Source organism: Mustela erminea, chromosome 16 (genome assembly GCF_009829155.1).
Source record: "Mustela erminea isolate mMusErm1 chromosome 16, mMusErm1.Pri, whole genome shotgun sequence".
NCBI classification, from domain to species: domain Eukaryota; kingdom Metazoa; phylum Chordata; class Mammalia; order Carnivora; family Mustelidae; genus Mustela; species Mustela erminea.
Genome location: NC_045629.1, coordinates 43,951,664 through 43,965,948, shown reverse-complemented (window position 1 = coordinate 43,965,948; position 14,285 = coordinate 43,951,664). Strand labels below are relative to the sequence as shown.

Sequence of the window (14,285 nt, the reverse complement as noted above, 5' to 3'; positions counted from 1 at the left end):
ACAATTTAAGTGAAGAAGTACCCTTTCAACCTATTTATATGAGAAAGTCACTTTACTAACTCCAAGATATCCCCAAGGACTTTTTCTTAATTTAGTGTGACTAAGACTATTTATGTTTGCAAAATTATTAAGGTCCTTTTTAAATTCCTACATTATGAGTTAAGGACAGTGTCAAAGTGATAAGTTTAACACTTGACCTAAATTTATTTTCATAAGGCAGAAACGTAGTAAATGTATACTGACTGCTAGATTATTTATTGAAAACAAACAAAAAAACCTGACATAAGAACTTGCTGTATATAGACTAGCTACTTATACATATTTTAGTTTTTTAAAAAAATGAAATTTCAGCCTCAAGAGGGAGTCTAAATAGAAAACAAATTATACTAAGTTGCTAGTTTATTCTGTTACTGGACATGTGAATCTCTTCCTTTGAAGAAATTATAAATTTAAGCTATGGTTATGGTATGAAGTCTTCTGTATAGTTTTTAAATTTTTTCAGTATTGTCTGAAAAGAAAACACCACTAAATGTGTACATATGTATTATATAATCTAATACTGTTTATTTTTAGCCCATTGTTTAAAAAATAAAAGTTAAAAAATTTTAACTAACTGCTTAAAAGTAAAGTTTTGCCATTGCTTGGAGAAACTTTTTTTTCCTTCTCTGCGCTGCCAGCTGTAACACTTCTTCTGGGTTGCTTGCATTCAGTTCTGTCTGGCCGATGGCTTTGATCTTCCAAAACAAGAAAGTGACATTATTACAGGTGTGGTAAAAAATACTAGTAAACATAATATAAAACTACCTACATACTAACACTCAGCTTAATGATTAGTTAACCTCTAATTGTAAATGATGAGAGAGATGGAAGAAATTAATAAAAACAGACGAGAGCCACTCTTAAAAAGGATATGCTAAACCACTTTTTATGGAATTATAGTATAGGCCCCCCCTTATCTGAAGGTCTAGGGTCCGGAAGCAGATGATCCTCCTCCTGACATATCTTAGAAAGTCAAGAGTAGGGGGGCCTGAGTGGTTCAGGCAGTTACGCATCTATCTTAGGCTCAGGTCATAATCCCAGCATCTTTGGATCCCTGTTCAGCAGGGAGTCTGCTGCTCCCTCTGCCTGGTTGAGTGCTGATCAAAGCCTCCACCTGCTCTTGTGCTCTTGCTTGCTCTCTCTCCCCTTCTCAAATAAAATCTTAAAAAAAAAAAAAAAAAGTTAACAGTAATCTAATACTGTACCACAATGCTTACATCATTCACCTCACATCAGAAGAAGGGTGATGATACTCTTGAGAGACTATATTCACATAGCTTATTACAGTATATTGTTATAACTGCTCTTATAGGTAGGTATGTACATGTAGCATTTAGTACTAGCCATGATTTCAGGCATCCACCAGAGAGGTCTTGGAACTTACCCCTGTGGAAAAGGGGGGAGACAACTCAAGCTACAGTAACATTAATTCATATAAGTTTGACTAAAAATACCAGTAAATAACCCCTACATGTCATTTGACACATTTGTTACAGTTAAATTAGGGCTCCAACAAAAGTTTATAAGTCAAAATTCATGTTTCAGGAAAGGCTTCACTTTTTTAATGTGCAAAAACAGCTAGCTGTTCAGCACTGTAACAGCACATAGTACTGCACTTCTTCCGTGATTAGAAAGAAATACCTCAGCCTACTAAAAATCGACAGTATTCTGCCAAGGAGCATTTTGTGAGAACATTTTAGTATCTTTGAATTACCTTTAAAGTAATCTACAAATTAAAAAAAGAAACCCATTTAGAACATCTTTAAACAACAAAGACTGTTCTGATATGTAGCTTGAAGGGGGATAGCAAGACTACCCAGAAATGATCAGAGAGTAGGAAGACTTGCTGGATAATACCATTTCCATATGAAGGAATACACATGGAAAAACATGGTCCCAAGGTATAACTACAGAGTAATTTCAAACAAACCAAATGTCACAAAGATAACTGGCTATAAAAGTCCAAAGTAGAAGACAGAAATTGGAACTGCCCAGAGATTTGAGAGAAACAATGTACTCTGGGTAGCAGTCAAAACCGTAAGTGGATGGAGCTACCGAGGGAGGACGCAGAGCAAGCAGAATAATGGAGGGACCAACTTTTGGGGGAATCAAAGTTAAGGGGCAGACAGGGAGATACCCATAGAGAAGAAAAATCCTAACAGTGAAAAGAACAGTAAAAATGATGTCAGGGAAAGAATTTTAAGAAGTGAGAGATAAACAGAAGGATAAGGACTGAAGAACAGCCACTGACTGAATGAACCTTGAGATAACAGGAGTGGTGAGTTACACTGGACCAAAGAGCTTCAAAAAACTAGGCAGAGAAAGGAAGAGGGAGGTAGAGGCACAGTCAAGGATCAAATAGTTCATAAGTTATGGGGCAGATTGACAATAGAGGAGAGGAGACAACTAGTTAAAGGTCACTGAAGAGAGAATCAAAGCCTAAAAACGTGCCTTCATCAAGGAGTAACAGAACCTCTTACTAAGAGGGCGCCTAGTGGTGAGCACAGTTAGATTTTAAAGGTGGGAAGGAGGGATCTGAAGCTGAACTCATATGGCCACAATTCCCAAAACTACAATTCCTATATGGATAGGAGCTGGTCAGTCTTTTTTCTGGTCTGAACACAGGCAAGGAAGTACAGAATAGGGAGAGAAAGGACAGGGGTGCTAAACAGAAGGCAAGTCTAAATTAGTCCGTGAAAAAGTAGACCCCTGACTGCTGGCCATAACCCAAGAGATGAAGAGCCAATGAAGGTTGGAGACCAGGGTTTGGTAGTGGCACCAGCTTCTATGGTTGCAGGAGTTTTTCCAGTTGGACTCTGGCTCAGAATAAAAAGCTTACATTTTTGAAAAGGGATTTTTCCAGGTGAAGTGAAGGACCAAAAAAAGCAAAGATGCTATAATATTGATCAAAGGGTAGTTCTGACAGTCAGCCATAGACAAGCAGGGGTTTCCAAATGTGGTTTGTCATCAGAACGACCTGCCAAAATTAAAATGTGGATTCCAGAACCTCGTCTCAGACCAAATGAATCAGTATCTCCGACAGCACACAGGTTGGTATTAGCTATACTGGTGAGTAGGGAAGGACGGGAAGCTGGGGAGGCACTGACAGACTGAGGAAAAACTGGTCTTGAACCTGAACATCTCACTGATAATGAACATGGGAGCCAGGAAATAAGAGAGGGATAGATTACTGACAGAAAGACCTTACGTAGAACAACTGACAATAAGGCCTGGCTATGGGTGTGGGTGGCTGATTCAGAGTAAAGGTAACAATGGAACCTGCAAAGCTAGGGATACTGCGTTAACAGATCACGTATTTTGATGTACGTAGAGGAACACCCAGTAGGTTGGTTTAGATGAGCTCATGTGGAGACCAATGTAAGCTTTAAAGAGGAAGCGTGTAAGATGATTACAAGTAAAGGCAATTTGGAAGTAACAATTTCAGTACTGCCTTCCAGCCCTGGATAAGCTGGAAATGCAGGGACAGTGGCCTCCAGTCAAGTGCAGCTAGTTTCACGTTTTTATCCTTTCATTTTTTAAAAAGATACTATTATAGTTTTCCTCTAAATAATGGTCCTACAATTTAGTCCAAGTAGAGAGTTTTAAAATATGCATAAGAATATGTAATTTTGTTAATGTGGGTGAAAGAGGAAAGAGAAAATATCTTTGGTGATAATGATGCAAAAATGTTAGGCAAGTAAAAATGGCCATAAATTTATAATGCTTTGGCTTATAAGTCAAATCTTTAAATAATCTATTTAATAACTACTAAGTATCTATTATGAGCTAGGAAACATTCTAGGTATCCGCTGTAACAAAACCAAGTCCCTACCTTGTGGGGAAGTAACCAACAAGTAAATATACAGTGTATCAGATGTAATAAGTGTAATGAAGGAAAATTTCAAAAGAGAAAGGAGAAGTGTTAAAGGGTAAAGGGTGGGGAAAGACTGCCTATTTTATAAGATGCCCAAGAAATGATGATCACTAAGAAGACAGTTAAGGAGACCTGAGGGAAGTTAAGAAATGTTTCTAGAAAATAAAATTTCAGGGCGCCTGGGTGGCTCAGTGGGTTAAGCCGCTGCCTTCGGCTCAGGTCATGATCTCGGGGTCCTGGGATCGAGTCCCACATCGGGCTCTCTGCTCGGCAGGGAGCCTGCCTCCTCCTCTCTCTCTCTCTCTGCCTGCCTCTCTGCCTACTTGTGATTTCTCTCTGTCAAATAAATAAATAAAATCTTAAAAAAAAAAAAAAAAGATTTAAAAAAAAAAAAAAAAAAAAAAAGAAAATTTCAAAGGCCCTTCAGTGATGAATGTTTTCAGCACGCTCAAAGAACAGCTAATGGTGTAGGAGAAGTTAGCAACAGGGAAAGTGGAATGGATAGTGGTCAAGTCATCTGCAGCCTTGTGGGTCATTATTAAGAACTCTGGCATTGCAGGAAATGGGAAACCATTTAAAGGTTTGGAGCAGAGAGGGATATGATCTAACATTTTAATATAAAATAAACTAGAGGTAAAAGCTCTAAGATAAAAATAGGACCTATTAAAAGTAAACACAGATAACTAAATTCTGGCAATAACCAGGCACACGAAATCTTTTTTTGTTGGTCCAAATGTTAACAATGGTTTAATACCATGGAAATTAAGTATATCACTGAAGAAAGGCATATAAAGTAACTTACTGCAATTTGTCTTTTATCTGTTTCTCCTCTTTTATGGTGAAGATCTAAACAAATCAGTTAAGAATAATAAATCTGATACTATTAAATACCATGACGCAATCTCAATTGTTCCTCAACTTTGATTTAGGAAATACACAGTATTTTTTCAATTTACAGAAATGAACTGTTCCAATAACACATATGCTGATGAAAGGATACAAGTCAAATATTCCAAAATGGTAACATCCCATATGTAGTCATAGTAGGAGTCCATAGCATCATGACTGAAAAATAGAATTTAGTTACTTCCTCTTTCTTAAGCCGAAAAATTTCAACTTCATTTAAAAAATGATTCGTACCTGTTTTGTTCCTGCAATGACTTAAAGGCTGTCTTGTAGTCAATTTCTCTGAGGAACTGACATAAAATTGCCACCTACATAAACAAAGATTTGAAAATGGTTTCACATAACCAGTGTCAACAATGACTCCCTTGGGCGGGGTAAATTTTTTAATTTATTTTTTTTTTTTTTAATAATCTCCGCACCCAATGGGCGGTTTGATTTCACAAACCCAAGATCAAGAGTGGCATGCTCCTCCAACTGAGCCAGCCAGGTGCCCCTGGGAGGGTTAACTTTTAATGATTCTTACATCAAGAATATATTCAAGAGGGCTTGCAGATCGTACTGAGTAGATCAGCTTGTATTTATGGACTCCTACATATAATTTTAACTACGAAAAACCTTTACACAAGAATCTGTCAGCCCAGGGCGCCTACTGGCTCGGGGTGTTAAGTGTCAGGGTCCTCGGATGGAGCCCCTCATCGCGCTCCCTGCTCAGCCTGCTTTTCCCTCTTCCTGGGCCCCTCCCTCTGTTTGTATGTGCATGTGTGCACTCTAGTACACATGCTCTTTCGTGCTCTCAAATAAAATCTTTTTAAAAATCTGCCCAATATTTTTTAATCAATGAACTAAATCATAGTTTAGTTTTATTTGAGAAACTGGCAAAAAGCCAGTTCAGAAAACTGAAAGGAATGGAAAACTGCCAAAAGTATTACATAATGACTTTCAAGGACATACAGAACATGCAATTAGACCTGTCACAGCTAGTCCACTCCTCCACACCCTCAGTCTCTGGCAACCACTTATCTACATTTGGACTACAGATTCGCTTACTCTGGACATTTCATATGAATAAAATCATTAATACAAAGCCATTTTTATGTGGCTTTTTTTCACTCAACAAAATACCTCTAAGATTCATCCCTGTTGTAGCACGTATCAGCCTTTCACCCGTTCTTATGGCTAAATAATATTCTACCACAGGATCTACCAAATTTCATTTATCCATTCACCAACTGATGTACCTCTGGGTTGTTTCTACTTTTTGGCTGTTATGAATAATGTTACTGTGCACTTTTATGTACCAATTTTTCTGTGGACTGGTTTTCAATTTCCCTGGTTACAAATCTGGGAATTGAACTGCTGGCTTACATGGTGATTTTATGCCTAAAGTTTTTGAGGAACTGCCAAGTTGTTTTCCAAAGGAGATGCCCCGTTCTATATTCCTACCAGCAATGTATGAGGGTTACAATTTCTCCACACCTTCACCAACACTAGTTACTGTCTTTCAGTTACAGCCATCCTAGTGAATATGAAGGGGTATCTCACTGCCATATTGATTTTATAGGTCCCTTGCTGACTAATGTATATACCCACTCTTACATATTAAAAAGAAATACTTGAAAACGCAAAGACCAATGTTTTCTAATTCATACTTTCATTTCAGTTAAAATTTACTAAAAAATTTGAAAGAATATGCCAAAATCTTAAGCACCATAAACTTTATGATACAGAAAAGAAAGGCTACTTCCCAGTTCAATGCTCAGTACATGAAAATAAATCAACAACATGGTATCATGAACTAACCTGTGTGTGGCAATTCAGCAAGGAACAGCATTTTATCATTCGTTTTATTACCTACAAAAATAGATTATTTTCAAAAACGAGTCAACATCAATGGTAACCAACTGACCCGATGTAGAATGTCAACAGTGGTGAAAATTTTGTGTATGTGGAAATGGTGGGTATATGAGAACCCTATTTTTTACTCAGTTTTGCTGTGAATCTAAAACTGCTCTAAAAAAAACAATTTTTAATTAAAAGTAGCTAGTTACTACAAAATTTAAGATCTCATTTTAAAAACCATGTATTACTAAAGTACTGAAAAATACCATTCAGTAAGTTTTGATAACGGTGGCCTAAACCAGAGGAAAGAGCAATACATATCAGAAGAAAATGAAATAAATTTGAGATTGAAGAGAGAATCAGTAGGTCTTGAAGGCTGACTGGATTTCAGGCGGAGTGTCAGTAAAGAAGAGGACATCAGGATTTGGGCTTGGTCAACTCAAATGGTCGAACAAAGGTGTTTGGTATTTTGGTGTTTTGTTCTTTTTGTGGGAAAAGGTCATGAGGAGGGAGACTGTAAGGTCAGATACTGAAATCAGTTTTGGACAGGTTGAGTTTTAAGTGTTTTGGGAAATCAAAGCAGCAGTGATCTGTGGGCCCTGGAAATATACAGTGGAATTGCAGCTACAGCGTTCAATTTGGAGTTATCCCCACATACAGGGAAAGAAATAAATTTACCCAAAAAGGAGCCCGAAAAAAAACACTGTAAAGGTAGGAAAGAAAGAGAGCCCACAAAAATAGTTTACCTGGTCTGTATATACATCAGGGGGCACAGCCTTATTGAAGAAATCAGAACACACAGCTCCTGCCTGCAGGTAATAGTGGAGAGCTGCTGAATACTGATTTGTTGCTAAAGTAGAAAACAGAAGTAAAGAATTACTGATCATTAGACATAATAGGTGAAAAAATAGACAAGGCCTCTTTTGTGAAGAGTCGGGTATTATTACTTCATGAGTTGATAAAAGCAGATTCAAACCACAGGAGTAGGGATAAGACTTCTCCAGGACAACACATACACACACACACCACATTTTTAAGAACTAATTTAAAGAAGCAATATAGGGGCGCCTGGGTGGCTCAGTGGGTTAAGCCGCTGCCTTCGGCTCAGGTCATGATCTCGGAGTCCTGGGATCGAGTCCCGCATCGGGCTCTCTGCTCAGCGGAGAGCCTGCTTCCCTCTCTCTCTCTCTGCCTGCCTCTCCATCTACTTGTGATTTCTCTCTGTCAAATAAATAAATAAAATCTTTAAAAAATAATAAAATAAAAATAAAAAAATAAAGAAGCAATATAATATGTTCCTTGCTTTCTAAAACCGATTAGCCAAAAATTTAGCTCAGATCTCCTGTCAACCTTACTAGCACATTACTAGAATTTAGTATTGGAGGTATCTGTTTCCCAAACACCCATACTAGAAACATAACCTGAATTTTCTGAGGTAGTTTATAATCAATAAATCTATTTTGAACATGGATATTAAGATCTTGAGAGTAAGTTCTTTGAGGATTTATGGTAAAAATGAGCATTGAAACTAGTAATTATTTGCTTCAAAAAGAATCCAGGAGGGGGGGATGATGCAGGTGAGGGTACAGATAAAATAAAGCTGGGCATAAGTTAATGACTGTTAAAGCTGGATGACAGATACATGGGGGTTCATTATACTAGCCTTTACCCTCTCTTTTATTTTGAACTTTCTCTTTAAAAAATTCAATTCCTAAAGAAAATTGATCCTGAACCACTATCAGTCAGAAATTTGATTTTACCGATACAGTAACAGAAATATCGGAACTTTCATATCAAGTATCTATCACATATAATGGGGTGGGGGAGGAGTCAGGAATCTACTTCCAAGAACACAAATAATTATCAAGAGTGCCGAGACAGATTTTAGAACAGCATATTCAGAATAGAATATTTTAAGTTTCTTTTTAAAAGGTGATTTTGTTGTTCTTGTTGTTGTTTGTTTTTTAAAGATTTTATTGATTTACTTGACAGAGATCACAAGTAGGCAGAGAGGCAGGCAGAGAGATGGAGGAGGAAGCAGGCTCCCTGCCGAGCAGAGAGCCGGATGTGGGGCTTAATCCCAGGACCCTGAGATCATGACCTGAGACAAAGGCAGAGGCATTAACCCACTGAGCCACCCAGGCACCCCAAATTTCTTTATTAAAGATTTTTATTTATTTATTTGAGAGAGAGCAAGCACAAGCAGGAGGAGGGACAAAGGGAGAAGGAGAAGCAAACTCCCCACTGAGCAGGGAGCCTGAGGCAGGGCTCCGTTCCAGGACCCTGAGATCAGGACCTGAGCAAATGGCAGCTGCTTAACCAACTGAGCCACCCAGGTACCCCTGGGACAGAATATTTTAAAACAGCAATTTTAAAGGGGCGCCTGGGTGGCTCAGTCAGTTAAGTGTTTGACTCTTGGTTCTGGCTCAGGTTATGATCTTAGGGTCCTGGGATCAGGCCCCCACATCATGCTCCCAGCTCAGGGAGGAGTCTGCTTGTGGATTCTCTCCTTCCTTTGTCTCCCCCTCTCCCTGCTTGTGCTTTCTCTCAGTCTCTCTCTAAAAATAAAAAAAAAATAAAAAAAAAAAGGCAATTTTACAAACTACCTACCTTTAACTTCTTTTCCTAAGAATGTTTTAACCAGGGTTAAAGCCTCTGCCTTCGGCTCAGGTCATGATCCCAGGGTCCTGGGATGAAGCCTTGCATCCGGCTCTCTGCTCAGCAGGGAGCCTGCTTCCCCCACTGCCTGCCTCTCTGCCTACTTGTGATCTCTGTCAAATAAATAAATAAAATCTTAAAAAAAAAAAAAGAATGTCTTAACCAACTTAGTAGATGAACAAACTTTTTTAAAAAAAAAAACAGAAAAAAGGTAGTCAATATAAAAAATTAAAAGTATGCAAACCAAATGCTCAATACGGAAAAATGAATACATAAGTCTATCTAGGAAGAAGAGTCAGAGATCAAAAACAAGACTTAAAGTATTGGGGGAAAAATGTGTCATTATTTATTTTCATTTCCAAAAGTGCTACAAAAAAGCAAAAACACAAAGCAACCATACATCTCACTTACCAAAATAAATGTCTGCCTGAATAATTAGCCAGGAATGGGTGTTGGGGTTTATACTGAGGGCGTACCGAACTAGCTCTTTCACTGTGATCGCCACAGCTTCAAAGTCCACCGACTGGAGGCTTTAAAAAAAAAAAAAGACGATGAACATTAATCTCTATTTTTCAACTTCAAATTCCAGACACACTAAAAACAAAGACTTAGCCAAAATTTAGGGTGACCGTAAATACAATGCTAAGTATTACTAAGAGTAAATATATTAAAATGATCACAGCAACTAAGTCTAAAAAAGGAGTAAGGGGAAGGAAGGAAGTCAGCTGCTCTGAGCCTGGTTAAACCTGGAAGTCCTTTGACACAAAAATACAAGATGGAACTGTGGGGATAAAAGCCAGCCCAGCATCCAAGAAATACAGCTGATAGTGCCCACCTCCCAGAAACAGTACGGGACAGTGGGAGAGAACATAGGCTCTGGATTCAGACACACAAGAGGGTCAAGAGCTAACCATAGTTCACCAGCATCCCAGTAGAGAGGGAAAGAAACTAAGGTATTGTTGGCAAATACTCGATCAGACATTTACAACTAAATGAGTTAAACAGGTTTGTGATACAAGAAATTTATAAAATGTTAATAAGAATTCTATCTACAAATCAAAACAACTGACATTAAAATAGTAATGTTTAATCCAGGCCATTCTCACACTATTTTTGGAGTCAATAAAGACTCTTGCTCAAGAAAAATGCTTTCTTGGTCATTTAGTCACATTTTATTTTCTCTGGGTCAATTTACATTAGAGTGCCTTTATCACGAAGATTATGGTTATTAAGCCTATTATGTGCCAGTCCTTATTCTAAACACCTAGTTTAGAAAATGTATTAACTTATTTAATCCTCACAAATCTGACGTAGGTACTATTCTTTCACTCATTTAATAAACGAAGAACTGGCAAAGAAAGCAACTTATCCAAGGTCATCCACCAGGTAACTGAAAAAGAGGCGCAGACTCAAACCCTACCAATCTAGCTCAAAGCCTCTATGGTAAACTATTCTTTTGCTTCATTTATAAACATACTTTGAAAATCAATCATTAAATTATGATGCTACCGACTATCAGTTAAAAAAGCAGAAGTATTTCTACCTGACTTATGGACTGCTATCTTACATACAGAATTTTACATAAGGCGCCCCGAGGTGGCTCATTTGGTTAAGCATCAAGACTCTTGATTTCAGCTGGGGTCATGATCTCAGGGTTGTGAGACTAAACCCCACATCTGGTGCCTGCAAGATTCCTTCCTTCCCTCTCCCTTTGCCCCTCCCCGCCCAACCTGGTTCATGCAGGTAAGCTAGGAAAAAAAAAAATTTTCAGGGGTGCCTGGATGGCTCAGTCTGTTGCACATCTGACTTCAGCTTAGGTCATGATCCCAGGGTTTTGGGATCGAGTCCCGCATTAGGCTCCCTGCCCAGCAGGAAGCCTGCTTCTCCCTCTCCCTCTGCTTGTACTCTATCAAATAAATGAATAAATCTTTTTAAAAAATTCATATAAAAAATGCAGTTACAGGATGCCTGGCTGGCTCAGTCAGTAAAGCATGCGACTTTTGCTCTCCAGGTTATAAATTCAAGTCCCATGATGGGTACAGAATTACTTAAAAATCTTGAAAAAACAAATCTGCAGTTGTAACGCTGTGTAGTATAAACACTGGCTTCATGAAGTATGGTGATTCTTCGGGAAACAAGCCTCTGTAAGTGGAGGAAAGGGTCACCCACCCACTTTTGACCCTCCAAACCTACTCAAGATGCACAACTACTTTCCATCTCTAAGACTGAGATGAAAGCAAATTACTCTCATTCTATAGACCACTTACCTACCTACCAAAATCTTTCCTTCTTCAAAGATGCCACTAAGAGCAATAAAATAAGGCTTAGTCCTGCCCTTCAGGCATAAGTTAAAAAAAAAAAAAAAGCAAAGAAAAAATTGGGGAGTGGGGAAGGAAGAAAAAGTCACTTTTGTGAGAAAAGAAATGGGACTCCTGAATGAGAAGTTGCTATGGGTAGGAAAAACAATGTGTAAATGGTTTCTTCTTTCAGAAAAAGAACATTTTGGGGTACCTGGGTGGCTCAGTCAGTTAAAGTGTCTCCTTCTGCTCAGGTCATGATCCTAGCTAGGGTCCTGGGATCAAGTCCCACATTGGGCTCTCTGCTCAGCTATGAGCCTACTTCTCCTTCTCCCTCTGCCCCTCCCCCTGCTTGTGCTCTCTGTCATATAAGTAATAAAATCTTTAAAATAAAATAAAATAAAATAAAATAGAAAAAGAACATTTTCTTCTCTCTCTCCAAAATTCCCCCATCATCTTATTGTAGTTCTCAGGAGATGAAAGAAAGAACATTTCTCAAAGTACCCAAGAATTTCTTAGTAACTAAAAGAGGTTTGGGAGCTTCTGACAATCACAGTATTAGAGCAGACCTACAAAGAATTATTAAAAAGTCATTTTCAAACAGATACCTGTAAAAGATGCAAAATCCTGGAAATCTAACAGGAAATCAATTTTTTTGCCTCGATTTTCTATTTCTACCCATTGACAAATTGTCAGGATCACTTAGGGATCTTTCTGTTCAACCGAAGGCTGGTATAACTTAGCTCTTACAGTTAGGTTACATTCATTTATAGGAACATAATGACTGCAACACAGAAACAAACTTGGCTGGAGAAGCCTAAGAGAAGCCTAAGAGAAGCCTTTTAGTCAAATTACTCAAGGTTACCTATATCAGGATGGTTTCTAAATATTTAAGTAATAAATATAAAGCTATAATACATCTTACTTGGGGATGGAAGATGGCCAAATAGAAATGTGCTCAGCTGTAATATCATTGACAATGTCCTCCTAAGAAGAAAAAAATATATATTTTTAAAAGTGTGATTTTTTAAAAATTTCTTTTGAAGATTTTTTTAATGAGATTATGAAATACTGACCCGAACATTGTGAAGTTTCACAAAGAGTGACAAAATAATAGTCAAAACCAATGGCTCCTACAAGAAAGAAAAGAAGAAAGAATCCTTAAATATATATATTTAATATTCCTGTCAACCTCAGGGACACCAAGGATTTGCTCTCAAAAAATTCTTTCACTTTTGAAATATACCATCTTCTTTAGAGCACACACTACAGGTTGTTTATTTTTAATCTCATGAAAGAAATCAAGCATACAATTTACACAAAAATTACTCTTTTTAGGGGCGCCTGGGTGGCTCAGTCAGTTGAACATCCAACTCTTGGTTTTGTCTCAGGTCATGATCTCATGGTCATGGGATGAAGCCCTGAGCTGGGTTCCACACTCAGCATGTTGTCTGCCTGAGATTTTCTCCCTTTGCCTCTACCCGTCCCCCATGCATGTGCACCCATATGTATGCACGTACGCCCTCTCTCTACATTAAATAAATCTTAAAATAAAAATTACCATACTGAGGCGACAAGCCTATGGTGCTCCAGTCCTCAGATTGACTTTTAAAATTGAGTAAAAAAATCTCTTTCCAATTAGTAATTCCAGCTATCTCTAAAATATTAAACTTTTTATTCCCTACAATAATAAAGAATGGAATGGAATCTAGGTTATGTCCAGTATATAGACGTAATATTAATGCTAACAAAAATTAAAACCAGGCTTCACACAACCAGCTCTATTAGAAAGACTTCTTTAAAATTTAAAAAATACCTGTTCTATTCACTAAAACATGTTAAGGTAAATGCAAAATAAACCTCTGCATTCAGACCAACCCATCTTCAGGAATGATCACTGAAGATAATAAGCACATTATACAGAGTATTTAAATAATCAGCATTTAAACACTCTTTTTCAGTCCTGTTGTATGAAAATCAGCAGTAATTACATCAACTTTTAATAAAACTTACCCGTAATTTTTTGATAAAAGAAAGTAGTTCGCTCCTACAAAAAAAACATAAATTTTGTATTTACATTTATTATCAGAATTAAAGCAAATTATAGATGGTTTACTTCTAACTCTCCAGTTCTGCACATATAAAAGAAAATAATGTTCTACTGTCACACTAACTTAATAAAACAACTTGTCTGTTTTATCATTATGTGACTTCATCAGTACAATGCAATCACAGGCTTCACTGATTCTGAATTCCAATAGATATTAAATGATTAGCAATCTCTTAAAATAGCATATAAGCATAAGATACCTCCAAAGGTGGCCATGTCAGACCAGAAATCAGCACCAGAGAACTCTAATAGTGTCTATCTTTATGATATACAAAGATAAAAGGCTGATGTTCTTGAAACAGTACACAGTACACATAACTCAGGAAATAAACTGATAGAAACATACCGATACATTATACCTAATGTAGATTCCCTTTGCTTTATTAAACTAACTCTGCCATCATTTCCACGTTTGTGTTGACTGGACACACTACAGATCTGAACAACAACTTCCCAAAGGTCTTTAGCAGTCCGTCTACTTTCTTTCGGGCCAGGAAGTTCTTTGCATGTAGCTGCTAAAAGCTGTCCAAGCTATAACACACACAAAAAACAAAAAATTCAC

The 14,285-nt window shown here is 37.6% G+C and overlaps 1 protein-coding gene across 3 annotated transcripts in view; it reads right to left on the bottom strand.

Moving 5' to 3' along the window:
- INTS8 (integrator complex subunit 8) overlaps window positions 1-14,285 on the bottom strand; it is a 54,322-nt gene that overhangs the window by 5,618 nt on the left and 34,419 nt on the right. The window contains exons 17-27 of one of the 3 annotated variants that reach the window (XM_032315676.1): window positions 14,070-14,254; window positions 13,627-13,660; window positions 12,690-12,746; window positions 12,539-12,600; window positions 9,728-9,846; window positions 7,405-7,508; window positions 6,620-6,670; window positions 5,054-5,127; window positions 4,914-4,978; window positions 4,716-4,759; window positions 539-734 (exon numbers count right to left, since the gene is read on the bottom strand). In XM_032315676.1, the coding sequence (XP_032171567.1) occupies window positions 618-734; window positions 4,716-4,759; window positions 4,914-4,978; window positions 5,054-5,127; window positions 6,620-6,670; window positions 7,405-7,508; window positions 9,728-9,846; window positions 12,539-12,600; window positions 12,690-12,746; window positions 13,627-13,660; window positions 14,070-14,254 (912 nt within the window). In that variant the 3' untranslated portion in view covers window positions 539-617. Of the gene's footprint in view, window positions 1-538; window positions 735-4,715; window positions 4,760-4,913; window positions 4,979-5,053; window positions 5,128-6,619; window positions 6,671-7,404; window positions 7,509-9,727; window positions 9,847-12,538; window positions 12,601-12,689; window positions 12,747-13,626; window positions 13,661-14,069; window positions 14,255-14,285 lie in introns of those variants that run through there. The other 2 variants (XM_032315677.1, XM_032315678.1) reach the window with 2 other exon arrangements.